Below are 26,861 nucleotides of genomic sequence, written 5' to 3' on the forward strand. Positions count from 1 at the left end.
AGTAGGATCGAATAGCTCGCATTGGTGTTTACTTCAAATCGTCGTAGCTAGCAACCGGAACAGACGAACAAGTTGAGAGCTGATGTTTTTGGGTTTTGAGGTTTGAGAGAGGAAGCAAAGAGGGGTTTATATAGAGAGGAGAGGAGAAGAATTGGGTGCCAAGTCAAAACATGAGAGCTTGGTCTTAGTGCACAGCGTGTGCTTGGTCAATATTGTCTGTCTGTGACAGTGTGACTGCGACCAGGCAAACGCTAATCTTTCATGCAATTGAATTAATAATTAATTAGGTTTGATTAAGTATGCTTCTAGTTACTAAATCGAGTAATAAATCCAATGCGTGGTATCAGTTTGTCCAGTATTCTCATGCTTGGCACCTTGGACCGGATTAAAAAGTCCAATCCACAATAATCCAATCCATGGTCCAATCTCAAATAATGCTCCAGACTCTGACTTGAATAGGACTCTGCCGTACATACCAAGGAAAGGCGATTATAGGAAATTAATCAGCTTATTTAGAAGTACTTTTAAAATAGATAAAAATGCTTTTAATAAAAGTGTTTTTTAAACTAATTTTTAAAAAAATGCAAGTAAATCTTGAAAAAATATTAAAAATGTCATATGAAAGAAGCACATAACTAATATTATCAGATTGAAATATTGGCACAATGATATCTTAGAAGTCCTTCCGCAAATGATCCACATCCTGTATATTCTTTTTCTACTTACCCTTTTTGAGCAAGACCGGAACAGTTACATTCTGTTTAATTAATGGGTCTTATGATTGACTTTAATCACAAAGTTATCTTTTGTCAAACAAATCACAAACTTAGACAATACCGAACTCTTTAGTTGTTACAACATCACTGTCTCAAACAGCCCAACTTTCAGACTTGTGATAAACAGAAACAAAAATGAAGTAAATGAAATGAAACTAAACGTGTGTGTGTGTGTGTGTGTGTGTGTGAATTCGAATCCGCAGGCAGCTAGTTGGCGAGAGGCTGTCAACTAATTCGTCACCACAGGAAGCCATTGAAATCTGGTCATGAGGTTTAGCAATCTTCTTCACGGCAATCCTTCCCACACCGCGGCCTTTCCCTCGATCCGAATCATCATGTCAACGTAACCGTTATGCAACTTAGCCAAAAAGCTTTATGGGGGAAACAAACATCAGCAACCTCAGCTTGGTCTCGAGCTTCGAACTCCGCCTAGGACTGTTGCTCCCTTTAGATCTGCCACCGTGCCTCACTACCCTCATCTTCTTTCTGGTCTCACCATTCAGCCTCTGGTACCTTCTCCTCCTCCAGTACCTCTTCAAGTTATCGTAGTACGATCTCCATTTTAATTGATTAATTTCTACCATTACTAGGGTTTCTTAATTTGTGTGGGTACAAATGGCTCGAGAGAGGTGTGTGAAGAGAGGAAGTCAGAGGGGGTTTTTATAGAGGAGGAGAAGACTTGTGTGCCAAGTCAAAGTGGTAGGCTAGGTCTTATGGTTTGATTGGTTTCTCCAGGAATGAATGAGCTGGCCATTACAAAAACAAACAAAACAAAAGGGTACAAAATTAACATCAACAAATTCACACCACATTCCGATGGAAAAACGGCATCAACAACATTCTCTCGTCAAATAATTTTATAAGCAAAAAAGAAGATTTGGCACATAGAACAACAGCTGGTATCCGAAAGGCCAAATATATTCTGGTTAGAAACTCAAATCAACCCACAAATTAGCCGTCCTAAAATCAGCATGCGTGCAGATTCTGACCATAATCCGTATATGTTTATGTGTTAAGAAGACTGCGAGTACGACATTTTCTACCAGATAGGAGAATTGAGCTATAATTTCATAGCGGTCCTGTATCCAGTCAAAAACTGGCGACTGCATGCATTAACCTTGTGCAACATTTTCAGCAGTGGATCCATCTCGCCCATATACGTGGTTTGACTCGCGACGCATAATTAAGTTTTATTTCTAATCCAAATTCCAAAAACATAAAAATCATAGGCACAAATGTACGAAAAATTCAACCAATATATTGAGTTTCTGTAAAGGCCGGCTTCCACGAGTACGTATGAACATTTTACAATTTCTGTAGATGTTCAAACTTTTGTATAAGAATTAACAAATAGAATTAATCAAATCTGTGACACTGAAAGTGAAACTAACTACATATCCATCAAGTTGAAGAAGTTGCTTTGGCTTTCAACTATCAATCCATGCTCAGCTAATTGGCGGGAAGCAGCCAATCTCTTGTAAATCTCCAAAACCAGTCTGCTGTCAACTAACTCGTTGCCACAAGTAGCCATTGAAACCTGATCTTGGGGTTTTGCGATCTTCTTCGCGGCAATCCTCCCAACACCGCCGGCCTTGCCCGCCATCCGAATCATCGTGTCAACGTAACCATTATGCAACTTAGCCAAAAACTTGATAGGAGAAACATACTTCAGCAGCCTCAGCTTGGTCTTGAGCTTCCAACTACGTTTAGGACTAGTGCTCCCCTTTGCTCCCCCGCCGAGCCTCGCAACCCTCATCTTCTTTCTGGTCTCGCCATGCAGCCTCTGGTAGCTCCTCCTCCTCCAGTACCTCTTCAAGCTGTCGTAGTACGTACTCGGAACAATCTCCATAGTAGGATCGACTAGCTCGCAGTGGTGTTTACTTCAAATCGTCGTAGCTAGCAACCGGAACAGACGAACAAGTTGAGAGCTGATGTTTTTGGGTTTTGAGATTTGAGAGTGTTGTGTTAAGAGAGAGGAAGCAAAGAAGGGTTTATATAGAGAGGAGAGGAGGAGGAGAATTGGGTGCCAAGTCAAAACATGAGAGCTTGGTCTTAGTGCACAGCGTGTGCTCGGTCAATATTGTCTGTCTGTGACAGTGTGACTGCGACCAGGCGAACGCTAATCTATTAATAATTAATTAGGTTTGATTAAGTATGCTTCTAGTTACTAAATTGAGTAATAAATCCAATGCGTGGTATCGTTTATATTATATGGTTTGTCCAGTATTCCCATGCTTGGCACCTTGGACTGGATTAAAAAGCCCAATCCACAATAATCCAATCCATGGTCCAATCTCAAATAATGCTCCAGACTCTGACTTGAATAGGACTCTTCTGTATATACCAAGGAAAGACGATTATTGGAAATTAAACAGCTTATTTAGAAGTATTTTTAAAATAAATAAAAATACTTTTAGTAAAAGTATTTTTTAAACTAATTTAAAAAAGAATGCAAGTAAATCTTGAAAAAAATACTAAAAATTCCACCTGGAAAAAGTACATAATTAATATTTTCTAAAAGAAGCACATAACTTGTACTATATGAAACAAGCACATAACTAATATTTTCTAAAAGAAGCATATAATTAGTGCTTATTGCAAAAAAAATATTTTAAGTACTTTTGTAATTCAAAAATATATTTACTAAAAATATTTTCAATTATTTAAAAAGTACTTTCAAACAATACTAAAGTGTGAAACATTATTCCTTAATCCGGTCTCTCATGGGGCCAATCGACAGAAAAAAAAAAAAAAAAAAAAAAATTCAGGAATGGCCCACACCATGCTCTGGACACTCACACGTGCGTGTTTGGCCCGGGTCCAGCGGTAGAAACTAGAAGGAGAGCAAAGCATAGTTTGTGATGTGAAGTGTGAATGTGAATAGCGTCCGGTGGGCAGGGAATATCGACGATGACAATACTTGGGCTTTGCTTCTTCAATCACCCATATATTTCAAACAAACCACATCTAACATGTCACATCACAATTATCTTTTATTTTAGGCTTTTCAAACAAAATATTTCGGAAAGTATCATAACTCTTTAGTTTGGTTCTTGAAATTTATAATCGATAAAAATAATCATTGAGTTTGTTCATTGTCAATCATCTTGATTATTCTGTAATAAAAAAATCTCTTTTAAATAAGAAAAAAAATTGAAAAAAAAAAACTTAATTTAATAAACAATGGCCAAAATAATTTCACAAAAGTTGAAGTTATTTTTGTCTATTTCATTTTTATTTAATAGATATTTTTACGAATTGACCAAAATAATTGACGAACACTTCTATCAATTTTAAATCTCAAAGACCAGATGAAAAGTTATGTCAATCTCATAAACCATTTTGAATAAAAAAAACCTTTATTTTACTTGTTCCAATGATGAAGAAAAACTTATGCAGGACTGCCCTTTGCCGTGTTCACAGCATCAAACAATAAGAATATTCAACGAATCAATTAAACAAACTTAAGCAAAAAGGAAGGTTCATATTTCATCTGGTTTATAAATTCCGATATCCGTCTACGAAATTCACATGGCAAGATGGACCCTATAATATGAACATCTGCTCATTAACTCTATTCTTATCTACAAACACCCGACACTCTGCTGTCTTCTCCCGTTTTCCCTTCCATTTAGCATGGCGTTTCTGTCTCCGCTATTGCCTCTTGACAATTCAACACCGTTCTGAGGCTCGATGTATACACTCGTAAGCTCTGTTGGCTGCACACTAAGACTATTGGCGTTGTTAGTCAAGGAATCATCGCGATTTTGAGACTCTGCCAGCATCTGAAAGTACGCATGCGGTCCCCAACCTGCCCATCCAACAACATCAAGAGAAAGAATCTTGTCAACAATGATTCCGGACTACTTAAATGCACACAAGTTCAAATAAGCTCCTTACACAATTTAATGAACCGTAGAAACCTTAGTTTTTCAATGCAAGAAAAAATGCTCATGGACTCGACGGAATTAGTAAACCTCTGCAAAGAAGATAGTTATTAAAAAGAACAGCAAAGCTATACGGTGGGTAAAATTACCATCTGTTTCATATGGGGGTGGAAAGAATTGCAGGTAACAAAATGAAGCAATGGTGATTCCTGCACAAAATAAATATACATATTAGAAATATGGAAACTCGACAAATATCTTTTTTCTCAAAAAAATCATGCCAATGATGCTAGAGGCAGACAAGGTACCTATAAGCCCGCCAGCAAAAACATCTTGCCAATGATGCCAATAGTCATCAACTCGAGAAACTGCCACCAGCGCTGCAGTAAGTAGTGGTAAAATGACAATACAGAGCTTTGCAACATGTCCCCTACGATCAAACACCCTAACTTTCCCCGATAAGTACCATGCAAGGAAACCAAGCCCAGCAAAGGACCCTGCATGTTGACAACCGCACTGTCATTTAAGCTACACGATACAAAGTCAAACATACATATGCACTAAAGAAAATACATAGGCAGCATGCAGCCCTTAAGAGACATTAAACACATCCCAGAACATCCCTAATCTTTAATCCTCTTTCCTGTACAGTTTCCCGAAGTATCAAAATGCTTACATGAAGTATGCCCGCTTGGGAAGCTTTTATGCCCTTCCTTAATGACACTCTTGATGCCAGTACATATGACATCCTTTGTGGTCGGATCAAATACCTGGACATGGACATGGATCAATCGTACGTCATATGTGCGTATAAGTGAGGAGGATCCAGAATTAAACAATGAAAAGTTCATTTCACGAAAAATCAAAAGGTATAAATAATTTTCTGCACTAGAAGGCCCACCCCTTTTCCATCAGGGAAACAACGCCAAAAGAAGTCTGGACGAGGTCGACCAACACCATCTTTGATCGCATCAGTTAAAACAGCGGTTATGAAGACAGAGAATAGAAGGCCTGAATGAGCATGGATATAAAATGTAAGGGTTAACAAAATACAACAACATGCAAACAACATTCACCAATGCGAAAGTCACAAAAAGGAAAAAGAAAGAGACGATAGTTACCCAAACTGGCATGGTGCAGATCATAGACATCCTTTCGGATGAAGTAGTACACAAGAATGACAACAAGCGGCATCAATACCGCAATTATCTGTGCCAGAAGTACAACATAAGATTCTTCTTTTCCTTACAGTGTCATCACAAAAGCGAGACCGATGCAAAAGTTAAACTATCCAAATTTTACCAGCATGACATTGTTTTCGCAAAACCAAAAACGTACCGGAACAGCCCAGAAGGGAACTGTATTGTCTTTCAAAGGGTAACTCAGGTCTGTCATCATGTCCTCCCCAACAAAGCGGTGAAACGGCTCTATCAAGTTCAAACCGAGATCAATCCCGGCGAGAACCAACAGAATCAGCCAATCATGCATATGAATCCTTACCACCTTAACTCCATGGGACTTTACAGTGTGGCAACCCAACTGAACTTCTGGCATTTTTCACTAACTGGAAATGAAAAACAAAAAGATAAACACTGTAAGTATCTTGTATTCATATCTTAATCTCACTGCCATTTCAAATTAAGGGAAAGAAAAAGTTGAAATAATAAGATTAAATTCAACATTTCGGCTTGAATGATATCGATCGAGTATTTCCAATTTATCTTTCTTCGGGGAAACTCATGGAAATCTAGTTTCTTTAATTTTCCTTCATTTTCTAGGCAACCAAACAGAAAACTTGAAGAAACAAACTACAATAAGTTACACAGACACGGTAAACATAAAAAATTAAATGAACAATTTGAAACAAGAACTTTACAAAGTGCAAAAAAAAGTTAACAAAAACTAACAGAGAGAGATAGAGAGGTACATACATGCAATTTCCGTACGACAGGAGCGAGTCTCCGAGCGCGTAATGGTGAGGGTGGGCGGGGTTCCGGCTTCGATTTTACGGCGGCGGACGGAGCAGCAGGGGGAGTAATTTTTGGGGAAGAAGAACGGGATGCAGAAAACTTAAAAAGGAAAAGCGTGCGGCGTGAAAGCAAAACAACGGAGTTTCCAATTTTGTTACGGGGAGAGTGGATCACCGGATCCTACTTTGCACAGAAGTAGGTGGATCTGACGAACAAAGAAGAAGAAGAATAATTGAAATTTTGGAATTTGGAATTTGAATTTGATTTGGGGAATTTAAATTAATTATCCTATTTTTAGATATTAACAAGAAGTGAGAAATCGCGGCGCGTTGCCGAGTGCTGATTGCTTGCTGTGTTCGGCGCGGGCAGCGACACCAAACTTAGAGCATAATTTGATCAAAACTAATCACAAGTAATTGTGATTTAGTTGTATGATTTATCCGAACGAAATGATTACCAATATGCTTAGGCGTCAACTCAGCTCCATAACTTGCAGTGCAAAAGAAACCATCCAAGCTTGAACTCGGCAGAGTTTTTGTGACTCGAGCGATTAAAAACATCAATTTTCAACTCAAAGTCTTTTTAAATTTTATAAAATTTACAGCTCGAATAATTAAAAATGCTTACTATTTAACATGTGTTCAAATCTCACGCGGCTCGGAGTTTAGTCGCAGGCATAATTGATACAAAATTCCAAAGGGAAATGTCTTTTTTTTAAGAGATGCTGTTTTCGGTGCTTAATTGTTGTTCCATTCCATGCGTACACAAAACTGTGATTCTCCGTGTTCTTTTCTTGTTCAACGTGCATGCGTTTTCTACTTTTATATCTTTTCAAAAAATTTCACCGTTGAAGGAAAGAGAGTAGGTGGCAACACACCATTTGTGGAGGAGTTAAAGATAATCAAGATTAAGTTAATTATTATATTAGCAGACAAGCTAGTTAAGCAAGATTAATTATTCAAAATTGGAGACGTTATTGGCCAGTGGTTGAACGGCTCAGAAAGCAACTCGAATGTTTACAATAATTTAATCCATTAGCGCGTGCCAACGAGCATGGAGTCAAAGCCCATCAGGATATACCTGTCCCAGTACACAGATTCATCCTTGGACCCTGAGGTATACCTGTCCCGATAAATCTACCTCAAACTGTCAGGTATTCGGTTTTGTGGAGTCTACAGATTACTTCGCAGATACCGTATTATACTCTTTTTCGTATTTTTACTTACGTGACGGAAACTAAATCTTTACTTTAGTCACACCTTGATAAGAAAAAAATTAAAAGTTTGATCAACAGAAGTAATGTTAGGCCAACTAAACTATCTTAAATTCACAAATTGATGATATATGCAGTTGACTTTTCATCCAAAATGGTCTTTGAGATTTACATAACTCCTCACTTTGGTCCTTAAGATTATCCATCAATCATTTTGGTCATTAGATGAAAAATTATGTTAAATAAGGATCAAAATGACAAAATTACCCTTAATTTAATAAACATGCCAAAATGATTTAACCAAAATTGAGGGTATTTTGTCATTTTATCTTTATTTTATAGAGATTTTTCATGAAATGACCAAAATGATTGATTGTGAACAAAGTCAAGGACCAATTTTATTGATTTCAAATCTTAGGGACCAGCCACTTATTACTACGGTCTAATGGTATTCCTCTTCATTTGTAAGTGAGAGGTCTTAGGTATGATTATCGCAAAAAGCGAATTTAAACCACATTATTATTAGCCCATTGTGAGGCTCAGCCTACCCCTCCCCCTTAGTGTAGATAATATCGTTTGTTTAAAAAAAAAAAAAAAAAAAAATTAGGAACCAAAATGAAGGGTTATGCAAATCTTAGAGACCATTTTGGCTAAAAGCCTATGCAGTTCAGGCAGTATCAAAACTTTCATAAATTCATCATTAGCAAACTAAACTATCTCTTTATGGTACTAATATCCTGTCTACGCAAGGTGTCTTAAACCGGTATCTACACGAGCATAAGCGGTATGCGGAGTGCCTAGACGAAGCGCGGCATGTACAATACTACTTTCCGCCTGATTCCATTTCATGCAGCCTAATGCTTGTGTATCGGTTTCCAGAGAATGCTGCAAATGCATCGCTATTTTGTATGTGTTGTTCGTTCACATTCTGAGCCCCCGTCACCTGCACACTCGGTGCATTGTTCGTAGGATTGACACCCAGATGTGAAAGGATACGCGTCTCCTCCAAAGCGGAGAAATACGCATAAGGACCCCATCCTGAATACATCAAAGAAATAGTTAGGAAACTGAGAAACAGAAACAACTAACATACTGCGGCGACGGTATTTTGTGGAAGTATGCAGGAAAAATGAGGCACGGATAAAAGAAGATGTGACCTTGATCATGATAAGGGGAAGGGAAGAATTGCCGGTAACAAAATGAAGCCACAACAAGTCCTGCAGAATATGAACCGCGTATAAAGCTCCCACATCCTTACATTAGAGCGTTAACTGAAGAAAAGAGATCGTGAAGAACAGACCTAAGAGACCTCCAGCAAACACATCTTGCCAATGGTGCCAATAGTCATCTACTCTTGAAATGGCAACGAGAGATGCAGCAAGGAGAGGAAGCAAGACAATACATAGTTTCGCCACGTGCCCTTTGCGATCAAATGCTTTAATCTTCCCGCACAAGTACAACGAGAGAAATCCTAAACCTGCAAAGGACCCTGCAGAGCAATGCCAAGATGTATCAGTTGTATGGACATGGATGATGAAATTTGAAGAACTAAACGGATCTAGTAGACTTAAACAGCGTAACAGCAGGAAGCATTTCTTACATGAAGCGTGACCACTTGGAAAACTCTTATGTCCTTCCTTTATGTCACTGTCCTTACCATGGCACACTACACCCCCAAACTGATCATAAACCTACACAAAGCGAAAAGATATTTAAGCATCAAATTTTACTCGATACAGAGCAGATTCCATATCACATTACAACAAATTTTCCTCCAGGACATTAAAAGATAGATAAGGATATGGAGCCAATTAAAACATACATCTTTTCCATCAGGAAAGCAACGCCAAAAGAAGTCTGGTCGAGGGCGGCCAACAGCATTTTTTATGGCATCCGTGATAACACCAGTAATCAGCACGGCGAACAAGAGGCCTGCTCTTGCAGATAGATATATAACCAAATTAATGCACGGAACAATAAACAAACAAAAGGTTCCGAGTTTGATAAAAACTAAGCAAACAGGAAAAGAAATGCATTACCAAGAATGCTATGGTGCAGATCATGGACATCTTTCCGACGCATATAGAAAAAGAGGAAAATCACAATAGGCAACAAAACCGAGTACATCTGAAGACATCCCGTTAACTTTAGTACTGCTTACATCAAATCCATACAATCCAACAACCAAAGGCACATTGATCAAAATGGAATTAGACTAAAAGAAGCAGCGAAAAACGTACAGGGACAGCCCACACAGGCACCGTGTTCGCTTTCATGGGATATCTAAGGTCTTCCATCATATCCTTCCCCACAAAACGGTAGAACGGATAAATGATGAACAAAATGAGCTCTATCACTGCAAGGAGCAGCAGTATAAGCCAATCGTACATGTGGTTCTTTGCAAGTGCAGCTCCATGGGATTTAATCGTGTACCTTCGTCCCAGTTCGATCTCCGGGGTTCTTCCCTGCTTGAACAAATACACTGAATCACTTCCCAACAGAATTACATTGGGAAATAGACAATATTCGATTTGAGTTGACTTGATTAGAGACTTTAGTTCAAAGATGTTTCTAAAATCTATATCAACAAACGAACAAAAAGAATCTAAACGCTTACTGCTTTATGCGTCACAGTTCGAAGCTACTACAAATTATTCTTCCCAAAAGATAAAAACTTGTTTACAGTTTAATCTCAATCATTTATGATAATAAATAACACTTAATAAAGCAATAACAAATTCAAACAGCAAGAAAAGCAAAATTAATCTACCAACCTGAAAGATACCCCGGAAGTTAAAAAGAGATCCTAGATTCCTCCACGCCATAACCAACAGAACCCAGAAATCTACAGGGAAAGTTGTCAAGTTTCGAACTTTCAGACGCAGAAAACAAACCCCAAGTGAACAAACACAACAGAACAAAGGAGGATATAGAAACTCACAAACAGAAAAGCTAAAAAAAGAAAAAGCAGTGTCAGCAACTTGGTCCGCCTCTATTACCTTAATAAAAGAAGACTTCAATTTTTTTCCAGGAAAATGTGAGAACTTTCGTGGAAATTTTCTGCTTGCTGCAAACTGCCAATTATAGTAGGAGAGTTACTATAAACTTTGGAGAGAAAAGAAAGACCTTTGTGTAGACCTTTACCCGCGTAGAAATGATCCTCCGTTTGCTGACGTGTACAGCCGTGTGGGCGCCCACGTCGGAATTTTATGGTTTTTGGGTGCTACGGCGTCGTTTTTGGTGACTGGTTGCATGCGGTACGGAGGATCGTGGGTGACAGCTGTGCTTGTAACATGGGCTTTGATGGATGGCTAACCGGCGGAATGGAGGTAGTTGATACGGACGGTTACCGTCAGTTGGCGGGGCTATTGGTCCACTCACCTCACAGCCATAAGTAAAAGCGACTTGCCGTTTTACTTTTTATTCATTTTTCTTTTAATTTTTCTTCCCCTTTGTTTGTTTGTTCTTGTTTTGTTGAGTTTGTGGTTCGGACTTTATCTTTAATATTAGAAAGCCAGCAATCAACTTTGGTGTCTCAAGGCTTCACCAAAAATTTCTAGACTAAAATAACCCTCAAACAAAAAAAAAACAAAAAACCGACACAATATAATACATTAAAAAACTCATGGACATTTTTGTCAGAATACAAAAATATAAAATTTGTTTTATTAACAGAAAAAAAAAATAGAAACAGATAACTCCTCCATTTTAGGAGAGAGAACAACCAACGTGGGGAGAAAAATCTTCAGGATTAGCACGTTTAATTTTCAAACTGCATATCAGTTTCCATACAGTTTTCAAACTCACACGTCTATCTTCTATTCCCCCATTTTCTGATCAAACTTCTTCCTCACACAATTCCACGTACAACTCTATTCATTATGTTTTCTAACTGCAGCCTACCACTCCATATTCTCTCCTTCTTTCACTACTATTTCTCTACAGGTTTCAGTTCTCACCCATTTGCATGCTAAGAATGTACACAAATCGGTAAGTCTCTCTCCCGCGCATTTTCTTTAAATTCGGTTTGGTTTTCTATAATTTGATAATTTTTAGGTTTTTATTTTATTGTGAAATGTAAAATCTGATCTTGGGCGTTTGAAATTCTTTCAGGTAGAAAGAACTGCTTTGAAATTCTTTCAGTTTTGGCAAGGCTACTTTTTCCAGATCGATGAACGTTTATATGCGCATCGGTAAGTCATCGGATGTATAGACGGATTAGAGATTTTCATTTTTATGTTCTTTCTGCCAATAAGTTTATTTTCCTGCTCATTGTTTGCTTTCTCTTGGGTGCCGGTAAGTTTTCTTTTTATGTGCAGTTTTTAAGTTACTTATGCATTCTTTATTTTTATCTCTTTTGCCCATATTCTGTACATCAATTTTGTTCATTTAGTCTGCATTTTCGGTACTTTTATCTTTTTCCTTCTTCATTTACATGGTTGCACTGCTCGAAAATTTTCTCATTTGTTGCTTCGATCTTTGATCATCATCTATTTTTTTATGCATATTTTGTAATGGGTTGTTGGTGGAGGGACGTTGGTCTCTCTTTTGTTTATCCGAGTATTACATTCGATTGTATTGCACTTGGTTTCTTGGTACCAGACTTTTGATGAAACTTACAGTTTATCAAATGATTGTAGAATGTTAATTATGCTATTTCTTAATTTCTACAGTTATAGACTTTGGTAATGTCATTACATTCAGGTGCTGAAATGTCCCAAAAAAATAAAATAAAATAAAATAAAACACCCCGATGATGAATATGCGAGGCTTACCGAAGACAAGAATTGTAGTTTTTTTTGAAGCAGCAGTATAAAATAAACGGTTAAGTTTTATCTGTTTTTAAGGTGTGCTAGCCATTTTAATGGATTTAGAACGTTTTTTTCTTTGATTTAGGGCCTATATCACGAAACTTTTAGAGTATTAGTGTTAGGTTTCGTTTAATGATTACATTACTTAATTGTTTTAAATTTTAAACTTTAGTTGTATTGCTGAAAGTTTGATTACTAAATTACTTTGGAGAAACAGAGTTCACAGTAGCTAAGAGGATACTAAGAAGCAAAGACTTACAACATACATATTGACTTAAAATGGTCTTATTCTCTTTTGCTTCTCTTCCATGTTTTGTTGTATGTTTAACCATTATGTTTTCTATTTGTTTTCGTAACTCTTTTTGCTTTTGAAGTTTACTGCTCGGTTAAATATTTGTACCAAATGCTTCATGTTGTTAAGATTGGGTAAATTTAGGGATTCATGATTGGGTCCGTGGTTGAAGCTCAGGAAAATTAGCTCAATCGGATCTGCAAATGGGAGGAATACCTAACTAAAAGGAGGTAAAGTTTTATTTTTATGTGCAGTTACTTATGCATTTTTTAAATTTCCACCATTTCCAGAGATTGGTGTGTTATGAAAAGGGATTTGATATGTAAGAACTGAAATTTACCAACCTCCCTTTTTAAAAATGGTTTCTGAAGAATGGGTTTGATAGAAAGGAATCTAAGTGCTCTGCAAATATGCTTGCGCCTCTCAAACCTTTAGTTTCCCTTGGGTGCCTATGATTCACATAGGGTAAGCTCCGGAAAATTAGCTCAATTGGATCTGCAAATGGGAGGAATACCTAACAGCCACAGCTAAAGTTTTCTGTTTATGTGCAGTTTTTAAGTTACTTATGCATTTTTTATTTTTATCTATTTTGCCCATATTCTGTGCGTAAATTTTGTTCATTTACCTTTATTAAGAATCATCAAATTTAAATTTCAGTTTTAAGATTTTTGGAGGACTCCAACATATCAAGTATGGAGGGAATTGATAGAAGCGATATGTCAGAGGTTGTTACCTTATCTGCATTATTCCTCTTTTGTACATATGATATATTTTTTCTTCTTTTTCAAAAATAAAATAAAATTCATTCTGTTTAGCAATTTCTCAATGTAGGTTGGCAATGAAGAAGTTGACTTTGGACAAACAAATATTCACAATTTTCAACAGTCAGACCAAAGGTATCGTAGGAGTAATCAACAAAGGCAAAATCATAGGAGCAATCAACAAAGACAAAGACGACAATCTATGAATTCATCACAGCGGGCTCGAAATTCAATACGACGACGTGCCAATTATCAAACCCGCTTGAACTCAATCAATATAGTCCAAAATCAAACGGAAGTAAACCAAGAAAACATAGGATCGACATCTGCGGTAACTATGATTTTTTTTTTTTTTTTTTGTCTCTATTCAATTCGTACGTTGTATTAACATTTTTGTACAAATTATTAAGACAAATATATTAAGATTGAACAAATCAGTGATTCTAAGTTGTCATTGCCTTTTTGTACTATCAATGCAAACATCCATTTAATAATTCTGTTATGTCTATAATAATTTCAATATTTTGGATTGTATATATTTACCATAGTGACCAACGTTTTAACAAGTACTCCAAACAAGAAAAATAAATAAATAAATAAAAATAAAAAATAAAAATAAAAATAAACAAAGAAGGAAAGGAATATTATGTAAACTTGGAATAACAGTTCAAGTATAATAGTCAAGAGAAAAATATAAAAATAACATCACATAAAGATATAGTACATCGATACTAAATGGAAAAAATTGTGAAGTTAAAAAAAAACATGCAGCACATAATTACACAGATGCAAAATCAAAGGAAGCAAAAAGCACAACCCAAATCAGAGAAATGAAATCATAAATCAATGATTCAGTGCATGAAATTCACTAAATTTTAGTAAACCCTAGATTCAGAGATATTGCCGTTGCATTCATTTTTCATCCGAAAACGGCAAGAAGAAAACCACTCTCATCCAAAAAAAATGTGTTTTTCTTTTCTGTGATCAATTAAAATAAACATTACTATTCATCCAAGGTCTGGCATCCAAAACAATCCACAGTTTTTGCTTTTCTGATCACTAAAAGCTACAGACTTTAAAGAGAAAATAGCTCAAAATACAAAACATTCACTTTTTCTTTGTTTTCTTCTTCCTCTGCCACTTATTATGTGACCTAGGCAGTCTCAATCAAACGGAAAAAAAAAAAAAAAAAAAAAAAAACGTAATGTATACCAATGATTCAATTACAAAAACAAAAGGAAAAAAAATACGTATGTACGTACTTAAATAATATTCTATGCTTACTAATATTTTTCGTGCACCATTACGTTTCTTGGTTTAGAGCAACGAAATGCATATGTTACTGATCAGACACAAAGCCAACGAGAGCAATGGCGGGATCAACAACGTATGAGGCGGAATTCAATGAGTTCAAGCCAAAGACACGAATATTTAGCACGGCGACGATCCAATTATCGTGTTCAACAAATTCAACGCTCAAACATAATGTTATTTGGTGGTGATGCCGATCAAGTTCAACACCCTATCATAGTGCAATTCGATGAAGGCAGTAGCAATCATGTTGAACGACTAAACATAGTGCCGTTTGGAGAAGGCAGCAGCAATCAAGTTCCAAGAACAATGCGCTTAACTCATATAAGGCAAATTGCCCGATCGAATAGGACACGCTTGCCTCGGGATGGACTAATACAAAGTTTCACTAATAATGGTAATCGCACAAACTACCATAGTACAACTCTGAAAATATAAACATCAATATCATCATTACTGTAAACACTACTTATTACCTTACTTCCATTTCATTTGATTATAACAGAAAATACAACAGCGCAATCGTTCAGTTCGAATACTCCAATGAGTCATTGTTATCTGCCCATCATCAATGAAGGTATCATTTTTTTAATATTAATACCTACAATTTCAACTATGCTCTCTAAATCATGAAACACCTTTAATGTTTCCTTTTTAAGCAGATGCTTTTAATCTCATTAATGAAAATGAGATCCAGCCTAACGAGGACGTACCACCTCGACATCATACTATGGGAAGAAGGCCAATTCATAATTGTGCTAGAAACTTTAATGAAAACATGGAAATCCCAAGATTTCACATGCCAAATCCAACCACATGTCCAGATTGTCATGCCCGTTTGTTCTCTCATGAAACATCTGAAATGTGTTGCTTACGTGGAAAGCTTGCTCTACCATTGGCACCGTCCCCTCCTGAAATGACTGAGCTTTTTTGCAACCAATCTGCCGAGGGAAGACATTTTAGGCAGAATATACGAGCTTACAACCACATTTTTGCCTTCACTTCAATGGGAGTTCATGTTGACGAAAACCTAGCAACAGGAAGACGTGGTATTTACACATTTCGTGCTCAAGGTTCCATATATCATAAGATTGGAAGTCTTTTGCCTATTAGAGATAGTAGACCGAGATTCCTACAAATGTATATTTATGACACAACTCATGAAATAGACAATCGAATGAGAGAAAGTGAAGCACTAAACAGAGATGTGGTTGAAAAAATCCAACAAATCTTGAATCAATATAATCCATTTATGCAAACATTTCACCACCTTGCGCAACGTCAAGATTTGCAAAGTTGTAGATTGATTATCAAAGAGCAGCCCGCGAATCAACGACAATATTGTTTACCGTCTGCATCTCAGGTTGCTGCAATCATAGTAGGTGGTGAAGGATCAGAAAACATTAGAGGTCGAGATATTGTTGTGCAAACTACAGATGGTCAACTTAAGAGTATCAAAGACTGTGTCGGCTACTATGACCCTTTACAATATCCATTGTTGTTACCTTATGGAACATATGGATGGGATGTGAATACTCGAAATAACAACAGCAGAAAAGTGACATGTTGTGACTATTATTCGTATCTTCTTCAGGTAACCTAAGACCTTCATCTCTATGAATACAATATTAATTTTTAAAACTTATATTGTGTTGAACAATGAATTTTATCATTTTAGATCCGTCAACACGACGAATCGCTTCTACTTCGTGGTGGCCGCCTATTGCAACAATATGTAGTTGATAACTACGTCAAGATCGAATCACAAAAGCTTAGATGGATGCGTAATAATCAACACACAATTCGATCTGAATTTTATCGAGGACTGCAAGACTCATTAATTGCAGGACAAAATAATGCAGGTATGAAGCTAATCAGTTTATAATAAAACATATATTCTTTAAGTTCATGTTCTGTCACATTAAAGGAGACTTATTAAAGGGTTGAAACAAAACAAACATATTTAGCCTTATTAACGACCTATAACAAAACAAATACAGGAGACGTCGGTCGTCGTAGGACTATATTACCATCATCTTTTGTTGGTAGTCCCCGAGACATGTATCAAAGGTATCAAGATGCAATGACTTTGGTTCAAAAATATGGAAGACCAGATATTTTCCTAACAATGACATGTAATCCAACTTGGGAAGAAATAAGTGATGAGCTACTACCTGGCCAAACACCACAAGATCGACCAGATTTGCTTACAAGGGTTTTTCGTGCAAAATTTGAAGAGTTGAAGAATGATGTTATAAAAAAAGGTGTTTTAGGCAAAGTACTTGCATATGTATATGTCATTGAGTTTCAAAAGCGCGGTCTCCCCCATGTTCACATGCTTCTCATGTTAGAAGAAAATGATAAGCTTAATAGTCCAGATGATTATGATCAGGTGGTACGGGCTGAAATACCAAATCCAAATGAAGAGCCTGAATTGTATGGTGCCGTCTTAAGGCATATGATTCATGGTCCATGTGGAATACACAATTCACGGTCACCCTGTATGAAACGTGGTAGCTGTAAACGAAATTATCCTAAGTCATTTGCACCAACTACAGTTCAAGGAAATGATTCTTATCCAGTCTATCGTAGAAGAAACAATCATGATCCAATCCCATTAGATCATAATGCACGTATAATGGTGGATAATCGGTGGGTCATTCCGTATAACTCATGGCTACTCCTCAGATATGATTGTCATATTAATGTTGAGATTTGTTGCAGCATTAAGAGTGTTAAGTATCTGTACAAATATGTTTACAAAGGTCCCGACCGAGTAGCTTTTGAAGTCCATCATGAATCTATTCAAGATGAAATAAAGCAGTTTGTTGATGCAAGATGGGTTTGTGCACCTGAAGCTTTATGGAGAATATTCAAATTTGTAACTAATCGACTTTATCCATCGGTGGAACGATTACAAATTCATCTTCCTGAAGGTCAAACTATTCATTTTTACCCTCACCAAAGAGTAGCAGATATTTTGGCAGATGACACTAACTCGATGACTATGCTGACAGAGTTTTTTACCAAGAATACCACTTGCCCGGAAGCACGACAATACTTATACCGGGAATTCCCTGAACGGTTCAAATGGAGTCAAAGAGATAAACTCTGGAGTGAGAGGATGAATAACCATAAAGTTATTGGCCGGATATATGCAGTCTCACCGAATGAGGGTGAAAAATTCTACTTACGCATCCTTCTTAATCATGTTAGAGGACCAACATCATTTGAGAATTTAAGAACAGTCAATGACATTGTACAACCAACATTTAAGAAGGCAGTGGAACAACGAGGTTTGCTAGAAGATGATGATAGCATTAGACAGTGTCTCTGTGAAGCCACTAACATTCGCATGCCGTCAGCTTTGCGAAGGTTGTTTGTTACCATCTTAGTTTATTGTGAGCCACATGGAGTAAGAAGATTATGGGATGAATTTCATTCATTTATGGTGGAAGATTATTCTGTTTCAAGTACCACAAATAATACTTCTATCTTGAACAAGCTTTTGCAAGACTTGAACGGACTATTAGTGCAACATAGTAAGTCTGTATCTGATTATGATTTACCACAAATAACACAAGATTGTGTTAGAGACAACACAATTCCAAGGATAATACAAGATGAAGTTTCACTTGACATCTCTGAAGCAGACCTCAATGCGGTACAAAATCTAAATGAAGACCAAATGGCAGCGTATAACTTGATTGTGTCTGCTATTGAACAACGAGACAATGCCATATTTTTTGTGGATGGTCCTGGAGGGACAGGAAAGACATACTTATATCGTGCTTTGATAGCAACCTTAAGGAGTAAGGGTCATATTATATTGGCAACAGCAACATCTGGAATTGCAGCAACCATATTGCCAGGTGGAAGGACAGCACACTCTAGATTTAAAATTCCCCTCAGTCCAGATGCATCTTCCACATGTTCTATTAGTATCCAGTCAGATTTGGCAGAATTGATAAGAAAAACATCAGCTGTTGTTTGGGATGAAGCACCAATGGCACACAGGTTTGCATTTGAGGCTCTCGATCGAACGTTCAAAGATATAATGGGCGTTGACCTACCATATGGAGGAAAGGTCATAATCTTTGGAGGAGATTTTCGACAAGTTCTTCCAGTTGTTCCAAAAGGTACAAGATCTGAATTGATGCAAGCAAGTATGATTAATGCTTCATTTTGGGAACACGTGAAAATCATTCGTCTTAGGCATAACATGAGATCCATCAATGATCAAGACTTTTCAGAGTTCTTACTTCATGTTGGTAATGGGGAACAAGAAACTATGATAGACGACATGATGCAATTACCATCATCTATGGTTATTCCATGGAATGGTGAAGAATCCATTGTCCAATTGGTTAATGAAGTTTTCCCCAATTTGGAATGTCATGTATGTGATGCAAGATACTTGGTGGAAAGAGCAATTATAACACCAAAAAATGAGGATGCTGACAAAATCAATAAAATGATCATCGATAAATTTCCAGGGATTGAACATATCTTATACTCTTTCGATTCAGTTGAGGACGATGTGAGAAATTTGTATCAACAAGAATTCTTGAATTCAATCTCACCTGGTGGAATGCCCCCTCATCAGTTAACTTTGAAAAAAGGTGCCCCGATAATGCTTTTGAGAAATATCGATCCGAAGATGGGGTTGTGCAATGGTACAAGACTGGCTTGCCATGGAGCTTACAATAATCTAATTGATGCCGAAATCCTATCTGGACAATTTGCTGGAACTAGAGTGTTTTTACCAAGAATCTCTTTAAAGACCACAGCAAGTGCAGGACTCCCATTCGAAATGATGAGAAAACAGTTTCCAGTGAAATTGAGTTTTGCACTAACTATAAATAAATCACAAGGGCAGACAATACCAAATGTGGGTATTTATCTACCAGATCACGTATTCAGTCATGGACAATTGTACGTGGCTTTATCAAGAGGAGTTTCAGCGTCTACAACAAAAGTCTTGGTAAAAAAAGGAGACTTACACGGTAACGAAGGAGTCTTCACAAGAAATGTTGTGTACAAAGATATTTTGCTTCCCTCGAATTCAACATAAGGTAACATTCTTTCTTTTAATGTTTAATTCCCTTTTTCAACTTTTAATGCACTTCAATTACAAATAATGCTAATATTTGATTTTAACCAAACACATTAAATTTTCAACAGGACGGAATGATATGAGTTCATGATATTTTTGGGTGTCATGTGTATCAAGGTCAATTAAATTTCTTGGATTGTTTTTATACTTTTTATTTAACTTTTAGTTGCAACTAAGTTATAAGGATCTTCTCTGTTATTTATTACTTTTTTTTTTATTTACATATTCTAGACAAAATACTTTAGATTCTGCCTGTATTATTAGAGATAATAATCCCTTTATTTTATGTTTCTATACTTTGAACCAATCCTCGCATATAAATACATCTAAAATGTGTAAGTTGCGTGTAGCGTGCCGTGATTTAAAAAGTGTCTTTCGCACGTGCTTGAGAACACCGTAATAGGCATTGTTGTGTGTGAGAGAGTATCCACGTCAACAACTTCAATTTATTGCTTCCAATTAGGTGCAGTCATCTTCTAAATTTCATCCCTCACCTCCAAACTTGGTATCATACTTTCTAAAGCATATACATTGACAACCACAATGGAACAAAACTAACACAATACACATTTAGGGGCGCGTAGCGCCCGTGATGCGAAAATGCCTCTCGCACGCACGTTAGTGCGTGCAGAGAGGCTAGTGTTGAGTAATGAGTCTCTTGACTTTACCATTTTCCCAACATTTAATTTATTTATTTTTTTAAATGAGAATTATTTGGCGGCTTTGCCACCGCAATCCACTTTCCACTAACCAATCATGGTATTCCAGCAAATATTAGGGACCTACAACTAGTCTCTCCATTGGGGTTTAGGGTTTAAGCTGGGAGGCAAATCAAACTGTTTGGGCCGAATAAGGCTTTCGGATGTTTTGTATGGGCCTATGGGCTATAAGTGGAGGACTAGATAGAGTATGGGCCTGTGAACAACTGCACACTGCAGCCCAATGTTTTTCTACAGGCATAAATAAAGTCCATGATGCAACGTTAGCAAAGAAAAAAGTCCATTATGCAATGGGATCTTTTGATATAGATCTAAAGTAACTAAAAATTAGACCTATTTCAAAAGTCAAAAGTCACTAAAAATTGCATCTATTTCAAAAGTTGGCCTATAAAATTGATCTATTTCAAATTTTCCCTTATGCAATTATGAGTTTATTTTATTAAACCAAGCAATTTCTAATTTAGTATGAAGTAGAGAGAAATGTGGATTACAGCCAGTCGGTTTCTGATGGAAAGAGGGATCCAAATTCAGGATGTTACAGTGACGTTCTAGACTAATAATATAAATACAATATTTGAGTTCATCGCACGAGATGTATTAAATTAGTTGCAATGTATTAGTCTAGAATGTCATAAAAATTTTATCTCTGTCACAATAAAATTTTCCACATACAAAAAAAGAAGACACTAATGCAATTAGGAACTAGGGTATGACTCGGAAACAGAATGGCGTCATGACTGGCCATACTATGACGTCAATAAACCTCCACGGTCATTAGAAACCTGTGTGGAAAGGAAAGCGAAATTGCTAGTGGGTGGTTAGGAAACAAAGTAAAAAAGAAAAAGAGGAAGAAGGGTTCCAAGTTTCCAACTTCCGAATTCCAACCTGGAAATCGGGGTCGCACTTTCCTTGTGTAAACTTTGACGACAATGAAATTTTTTTGTTGGAACGGAAATATGAGTGGTACATCACGTGTTTTTATAAAAATGGTGAGAAATTTTATTTTTTAAGTTATTAATTTTTTAACACACATATCTTACCATTTGTGTTGTAATACGTGATGTATAACTCTGTGTACCGATCACACTGAAAAATCTCTCGACGACGACATCTCGGGCTTCTAACCCAAAAACTGAACACACATAATGCTTGCCTCTATAGTCTTAGTCTCAGCTGTGGTGAACGTTGACGAGGCTGTTGAGCACTTGAGCATGCACTCCAAAACGAAAAGGATCATCTCCGGATCATTTCCTCATAATCCACCAAATCAAATGATTTGTACCGTTAAAATTTGATCAAACGGCTGAAGTTATTATAACTTTTAAATTGGGCTTATGATTGTAGCCGTTAGATCAAATTTCAAGGGCACAGATTCCCTAATTTGATGGATTATGAGAAAGAGATCCGGAAAAGATCCGTTTCCCTCCAAAATATCCCAAAAGGGATTGCGCTACTGCACGTGCAGCCAACGCTAGCACAACTATAAGCAATAATAAATACAAGACATAATGTGCTAGTTTCATGCACTCACATATGATTGATTATACCATATCTCTTCTAAGTAGCATTCACGTAGTAAATTACTTACTACGTCTTGGTTATGACTTACTTTTTATTCATGCCAAATTACTTATTACATCTCAATTGCAAATTACAATATTTTATTCATACGAAACCAGGTGAGCACAATTCACCCAAAAGGTCTCGACGTGATGAATTACTTTACTCATTACGTTTTAAGATGCAACTTACTTTTGATCCATGTCGCGCGTCACATTGTTCACAATAAAAAGTAACAATCAATCAACGAAAATCATCTTCTTATTAAAAAGGAGTCCAAGCTCAGAGCAATGGTACACAATATTTAGGTAAACAATATTCCCCCACGAGAGGTTTGCCTAAACGCCAAAAGGACCCGAATTTTGCCATTTTATTTTTGCGTCTAACACCTAATTTATTAGTCTACCTTATCCCTTAGAAATTAAGCATAAACAAAATGGGAAAAATACAAAAGCCCCACGAGTAGGTGGTTTCATGCTAAAATCTAGTGTATGTCTTATGCCGTTTGAAATATTATCCACCTCCAACTTTAGCTTCGCCTACATCAATAATGTAACCTTCTAATTTGTAAACAAAAAGTGGGTGGCCCCCTACCTAACTGTTGATGGGGGCATTTTTGCTCGACACTCTTAAAATAATGGTAATGTTCATCACTTTATTTATTATTATTGGATAAGTTTAAATTTTAAGATTTATGTCTATTCACTACACATATTTCGTCTACAGGTGATAAATAAAGTGTGAACATCACCATCGCTTAAGAGTGATGCGTAATGCCACTTTGTACTATGGTCTAGTAGTATTCATCTTCACTTGTAATAAAAAGTCTTAGATTCGATTCTTGCAAAGACGAATTTGAACCACATTATTGCTAACCCACTTCCCCCACCTATTAGTCTAGATAATATCTTTGTTCAAATAAAATAAAATAAAAAAAAAAAAAAAAAAAAAAAAAAAAAGGAAGGTGGTGGGCAATAATTATCCCTATTACTACTATTAGCTTATTCCAGATGGTTGTATGGTTGGTAGGTTTGGTTAAACTTATAATCCGTGTTCTTTATCAAATACTATGTTAGAATATAAACATCTAATTTTAAAAGTTAATAATGAATCGGTTCTACGAGGATGTGAAAAATTGTCTCATCTAACCTAAAAAAATGAAAAAAAACTTATAAGAAATAGCACTATTTATATATTATTAATCAGTTTTAGATCACGACCTCAACATACTTTCAGATTTAAAATGTTTGTTACTTTAACTGTTATTATATTTTGGTTTGGAACAAATTTGTGCATTATATTTATTTTTCTAACACTCACGATCATAAGAGTTCCAATCTTGCTATCTTCATTTTAGATTAAGAAAATTGCTTCCATTATCTTATAAAAATAAAATAATAAATTAAGATGGGTAGTGTTATTATATTTATATGGGTGGGCTGGAAAGCGGTGCGATGCGCCACATTATCCACACCAATATGTCACATTGCATGCTATAAATTGTTCTCGATAATATTATTCTCCTTGTATTTGTATATGTAAAGATTTATTTCTTTTCACTCGACAACGTGTCATTACTTATACATATAAACGTCGGTATTCAAATGTTTATTTCTTTATCATCATTTTTAAATATTATATTTTTAAAAATTATTTAATTAAAGTCTCTTTTAATGTATCAAACAAATTAATAATTATACTAACAAGTAATATTGTTACGGTAGCCCGTCAAGCTGTTTGATACATATAAATTACAATCAATCTGTGGATGGATTAATATTTTTCATCAAAATATTTAAGGAATGTGACATCGTCGTACGAGAAGTAAAATAATCTCCCTTTGTCAAAACAACATGATATGGTTCTAAACCCTTATGGGTTACGTCATCAAAGAGGGATTTCACTCAAGGTGGGTCCCTCTTATTCTGAACCGAATCCGGCTAAAGTAAGCCTATGAAGCTAAAGAATTCTAGTAGAATTGTAGGGTGAATATTCCTTTATGCTTCACAACTTACGGGGTTTGTATAAAAAATTAAAAAAGAAAAAGAAAAAAAAAGGATCAGGCGATGATCTTAGAGATTATGTGATCGTAATTGTTCATTATTTATCGTACGGTTAGTTTTTGTTAAATATTATTTATATTTTTTTTTTAAAATTTAAATTTTGAAATGATTTCTAACTTCATGATGTACGATGAACCTGGATCCTTTTCCAAAAAAAGGGCTTAAATGTTAAAATGATCGGTCCTTATGTTTATCTTCCTTAGTCAACCAAGAACATTTCCATATAATTTATGTAAAAAAAATTATAAATTAAAGGAAAAATTATTCTTCTACCAACTCTTCGACCTCCTCCCTAACATTACTCCTTCTCTTTTCTATGTCACGACCTTAATCATTTTTTAGATTGGAAGTTTTGTTTCTTTTATATGTTATTTCTCATTGATTTGCATTTTCTGTAAAGAGAAAGAGTAATTATTTCTCATATGATTTTTCTTATGATTTTTTTAAAAGAGATTGAATGAAATGTCCTTAATTGGCTATCAGAGACAAACACATACTAAATTGTCCATATAACTATAACACATTGACTATTTTGACATTTAAGCTAAAAAACAATTAAAAGAAAAAAGCAACTTATTGGTTTAATATTCAATAGGTGTAGTGTGTGGACTATATCTAAATAGACCAGTCATTTTACTATATACAATATTTATTGTTAAAATTTAAAGTTTTCAAATTATTTTTATTAATTTTATTTATAAATTACCATCAATCTGTGAATAGATTAATATTTTTCATCAAAATATTTAAGGAATGTGACATCATCTTTCGAGAAGTAAAATACTCTCCCTTTGTCAAAACAACATGGTATGCTTCTAAACCCTCTTGGGTTACGTCATCAAAGAGGGATTTCACTCAAGGTGGGTCCCTCTTATTCTTAACCGAATCCTGCTAAAGTAAGCCTATGAAGCTAAATAATTATCGTAGAATTGTAGGGTGCATATTCCTTTATGCTTCACAACTTATAGGGTTTGCATAAAAAAAAGAGGAAAAGGATTCGGCAAATGATTCTGGTTATTCCATTATTGTGATTGTTCATCGTATATCGTACGGTCAGTTTTTGTTAAGTATTTATATATTTTTTTAAATTTAAATTTTGAAATAATTTCTGATCGCACGATGTACGATGAACCGTCACGATTATAGGATTTTAGGATCCTCTTCCAAAAAAAGGGCTTAAATGTTAAAATGATTGGTCCTTATGTTTATCTTCGTTAGTCAACTAAAGACATTTTCATTTAATTTCTGTAAAAAAAATTATAAATTAAAAGAAAAATTATTCTTCTGCCAACTCTTCGACCTCCTCCTTAACATTATCCATTCTCTTTTCTATGTCACAAACTTAATCATTTTTCAGATTGGAAGTTTTATTTATTATATATGTTATTTCTCATTGATTTGCACTTTTCTGTAAAGAGAAAAAATAATTATTTCTCATATGATTTTTCTTATGAATTTTTTAAAATAGATTGAATGAAATGTTCTTAATTGGTTAGCAGAGACAAACATGGACTAAATTGACCATATAACCATAACACATGAATCATTTTGACATTTAAGCCAAAAAAACAATTAAAAGAAAAAAGCAACTTATAGGGTTAATATTCAACGGGTGTAGTGTGTGGACGGTATCTAAATAGACCAGTCCTTTGGTAGGGTAAATTTACCCCCCGGATCGATACATAAAGTCTACCCAAAATAATTTAGTACTGTATGATTTAGAATTTGACTGGAAATAGTATGCCTATCCTCAATTATTTTAGGCTAAGAAAAGAAGAACTGTGCAACGTCATCTACATCATGACTCATGAAGGTGGGGTTACGATACGAATTTCATTTTCATTACTCATGCTCTACCTTGTCTTTGTTGACAAGTTATTGTTGTTAATCATTATTGTATTTTCTTGGAAAATTCCTTCGACTTCTTCTTGAGAATATGAGAAGGAGAAATGAATGGATGATCGCCGAAACTTGTATAAATGCTCTTTAAACGTCTGATTGCAAAAATTTTAAGGTTTTCAATTTTAAATTTAATTAAATTTAATTAAACCAGACTAAAGTCGATGATTCAAAAATTTGATTTCCTTGCTTTTGAAAATTGTGCGTTTGTAAAACAAATAAGGTGGTTCGTTAGATCATAGTGTGTTTGTGATGTCTTTGACAATGAAGGGAGCAAAAGTTTATCCTTGTAAAAGATAAGAAGGGAGTAAACCCTAATTTGATTCTTTTTCAGGATTAGACTGAAAATATGAGTTTAAATATTCAATCATATGGATCTTTGAAAGAAATGAGATGTGATTGGATAATAATATAAAATATTCGCTACAATTAGTTACTGAAACTTTCCATCAATTCTTTGATTAAGGATTAACCATTGATTAG

At 35.6% G+C, this 26,861-nt stretch overlaps 4 protein-coding genes and 2 long non-coding RNA genes across 7 annotated transcripts; 3 read left to right on the plus strand and 3 right to left on the minus strand.

Moving 5' to 3' along the window:
• Window positions 1-2,166: 2,166 nt before the first annotated feature.
• On the minus strand, window positions 2,167-2,625 carry LOC125471946. Its single transcript, XM_048572920.1, has one exon. The coding sequence runs from the start codon at window positions 2,623-2,625 to the stop codon at window positions 2,167-2,169; it is 459 nt and encodes a 152-aa protein (XP_048428877.1).
• A 1,615-nt stretch (window positions 2,626-4,240) lies between these two features.
• Window positions 4,241-7,247, minus strand: LOC103947089 (lipid phosphate phosphatase 2-like). The gene is made up of 9 exons (XM_048573137.1): window positions 7,091-7,247; window positions 6,595-6,838; window positions 6,002-6,227; window positions 5,785-5,872; window positions 5,565-5,674; window positions 5,340-5,433; window positions 4,972-5,160; window positions 4,813-4,872; window positions 4,241-4,587 (listed from the first exon to the last, which is right to left on the minus strand). The coding sequence occupies exons 3-9, from the start codon at window positions 6,215-6,217 to the stop codon at window positions 4,361-4,363; spliced, it is 984 nt and encodes a 327-aa protein (XP_048429094.1). The 5' UTR covers window positions 6,218-6,227; window positions 6,595-6,838; window positions 7,091-7,247; the 3' UTR covers window positions 4,241-4,360.
• A 1,299-nt stretch (window positions 7,248-8,546) lies between these two features.
• On the minus strand, window positions 8,547-10,985 carry LOC103947088 (putative lipid phosphate phosphatase 3, chloroplastic). Of its 2 annotated transcripts, XM_048572877.1 has the most exons (9): window positions 10,846-10,985; window positions 10,621-10,691; window positions 10,087-10,311; window positions 9,886-9,973; window positions 9,669-9,778; window positions 9,447-9,537; window positions 9,147-9,335; window positions 9,004-9,063; window positions 8,547-8,884 (listed from the first exon to the last, which is right to left on the minus strand). In XM_048572877.1, exons 2-9 carry the CDS (start codon window positions 10,669-10,671, stop codon window positions 8,670-8,672), a joined length of 1,029 nt encoding a protein of 342 aa, XP_048428834.1. In that variant the 5' UTR covers window positions 10,672-10,691; window positions 10,846-10,985; the 3' UTR covers window positions 8,547-8,669. The 2 variants fall into 2 exon arrangements, with proteins under 2 accessions (XP_048428834.1, XP_048428835.1); XM_048572878.1 differs by lacking the exon at window positions 10,621-10,691 and having other exon boundaries at window positions 10,846-10,936.
• A 723-nt stretch (window positions 10,986-11,708) lies between these two features.
• On the plus strand, window positions 11,709-13,461 carry LOC125471921. Its single transcript, XR_007254011.1, has 3 exons — window positions 11,709-11,836; window positions 11,960-12,039; window positions 13,414-13,461. It is a non-coding gene; the product is annotated as an uncharacterized LOC125471921 (long non-coding RNA).
• A 155-nt stretch (window positions 13,462-13,616) lies between these two features.
• Window positions 13,617-14,230, plus strand: LOC125471950. The gene is made up of 2 exons (XR_007254019.1): window positions 13,617-13,674; window positions 13,781-14,230. It is a non-coding gene; the product is annotated as an uncharacterized LOC125471950 (long non-coding RNA).
• Window positions 14,231-15,883: 1,653 nt separating this feature from the next.
• On the plus strand, window positions 15,884-20,095 carry LOC103945713. The gene is made up of 3 exons (XM_048572921.1): window positions 15,884-16,615; window positions 16,700-16,883; window positions 17,022-20,095. Exons 1-3 carry the CDS (start codon window positions 15,884-15,886, stop codon window positions 20,093-20,095), a joined length of 3,990 nt encoding a protein of 1,329 aa, XP_048428878.1.
• Window positions 20,096-26,861: the final 6,766 nt, after the last annotated feature.

The sequence above is a fragment of a genome, unplaced genomic scaffold (genome assembly GCF_019419815.1).
Source record: "Pyrus x bretschneideri cultivar Hongxiangsu unplaced genomic scaffold, Pyrus_bretschneideri_v1 Contig63, whole genome shotgun sequence".
Taxonomy (NCBI): Eukaryota; Viridiplantae; Streptophyta; class Magnoliopsida; order Rosales; family Rosaceae; genus Pyrus; species Pyrus x bretschneideri.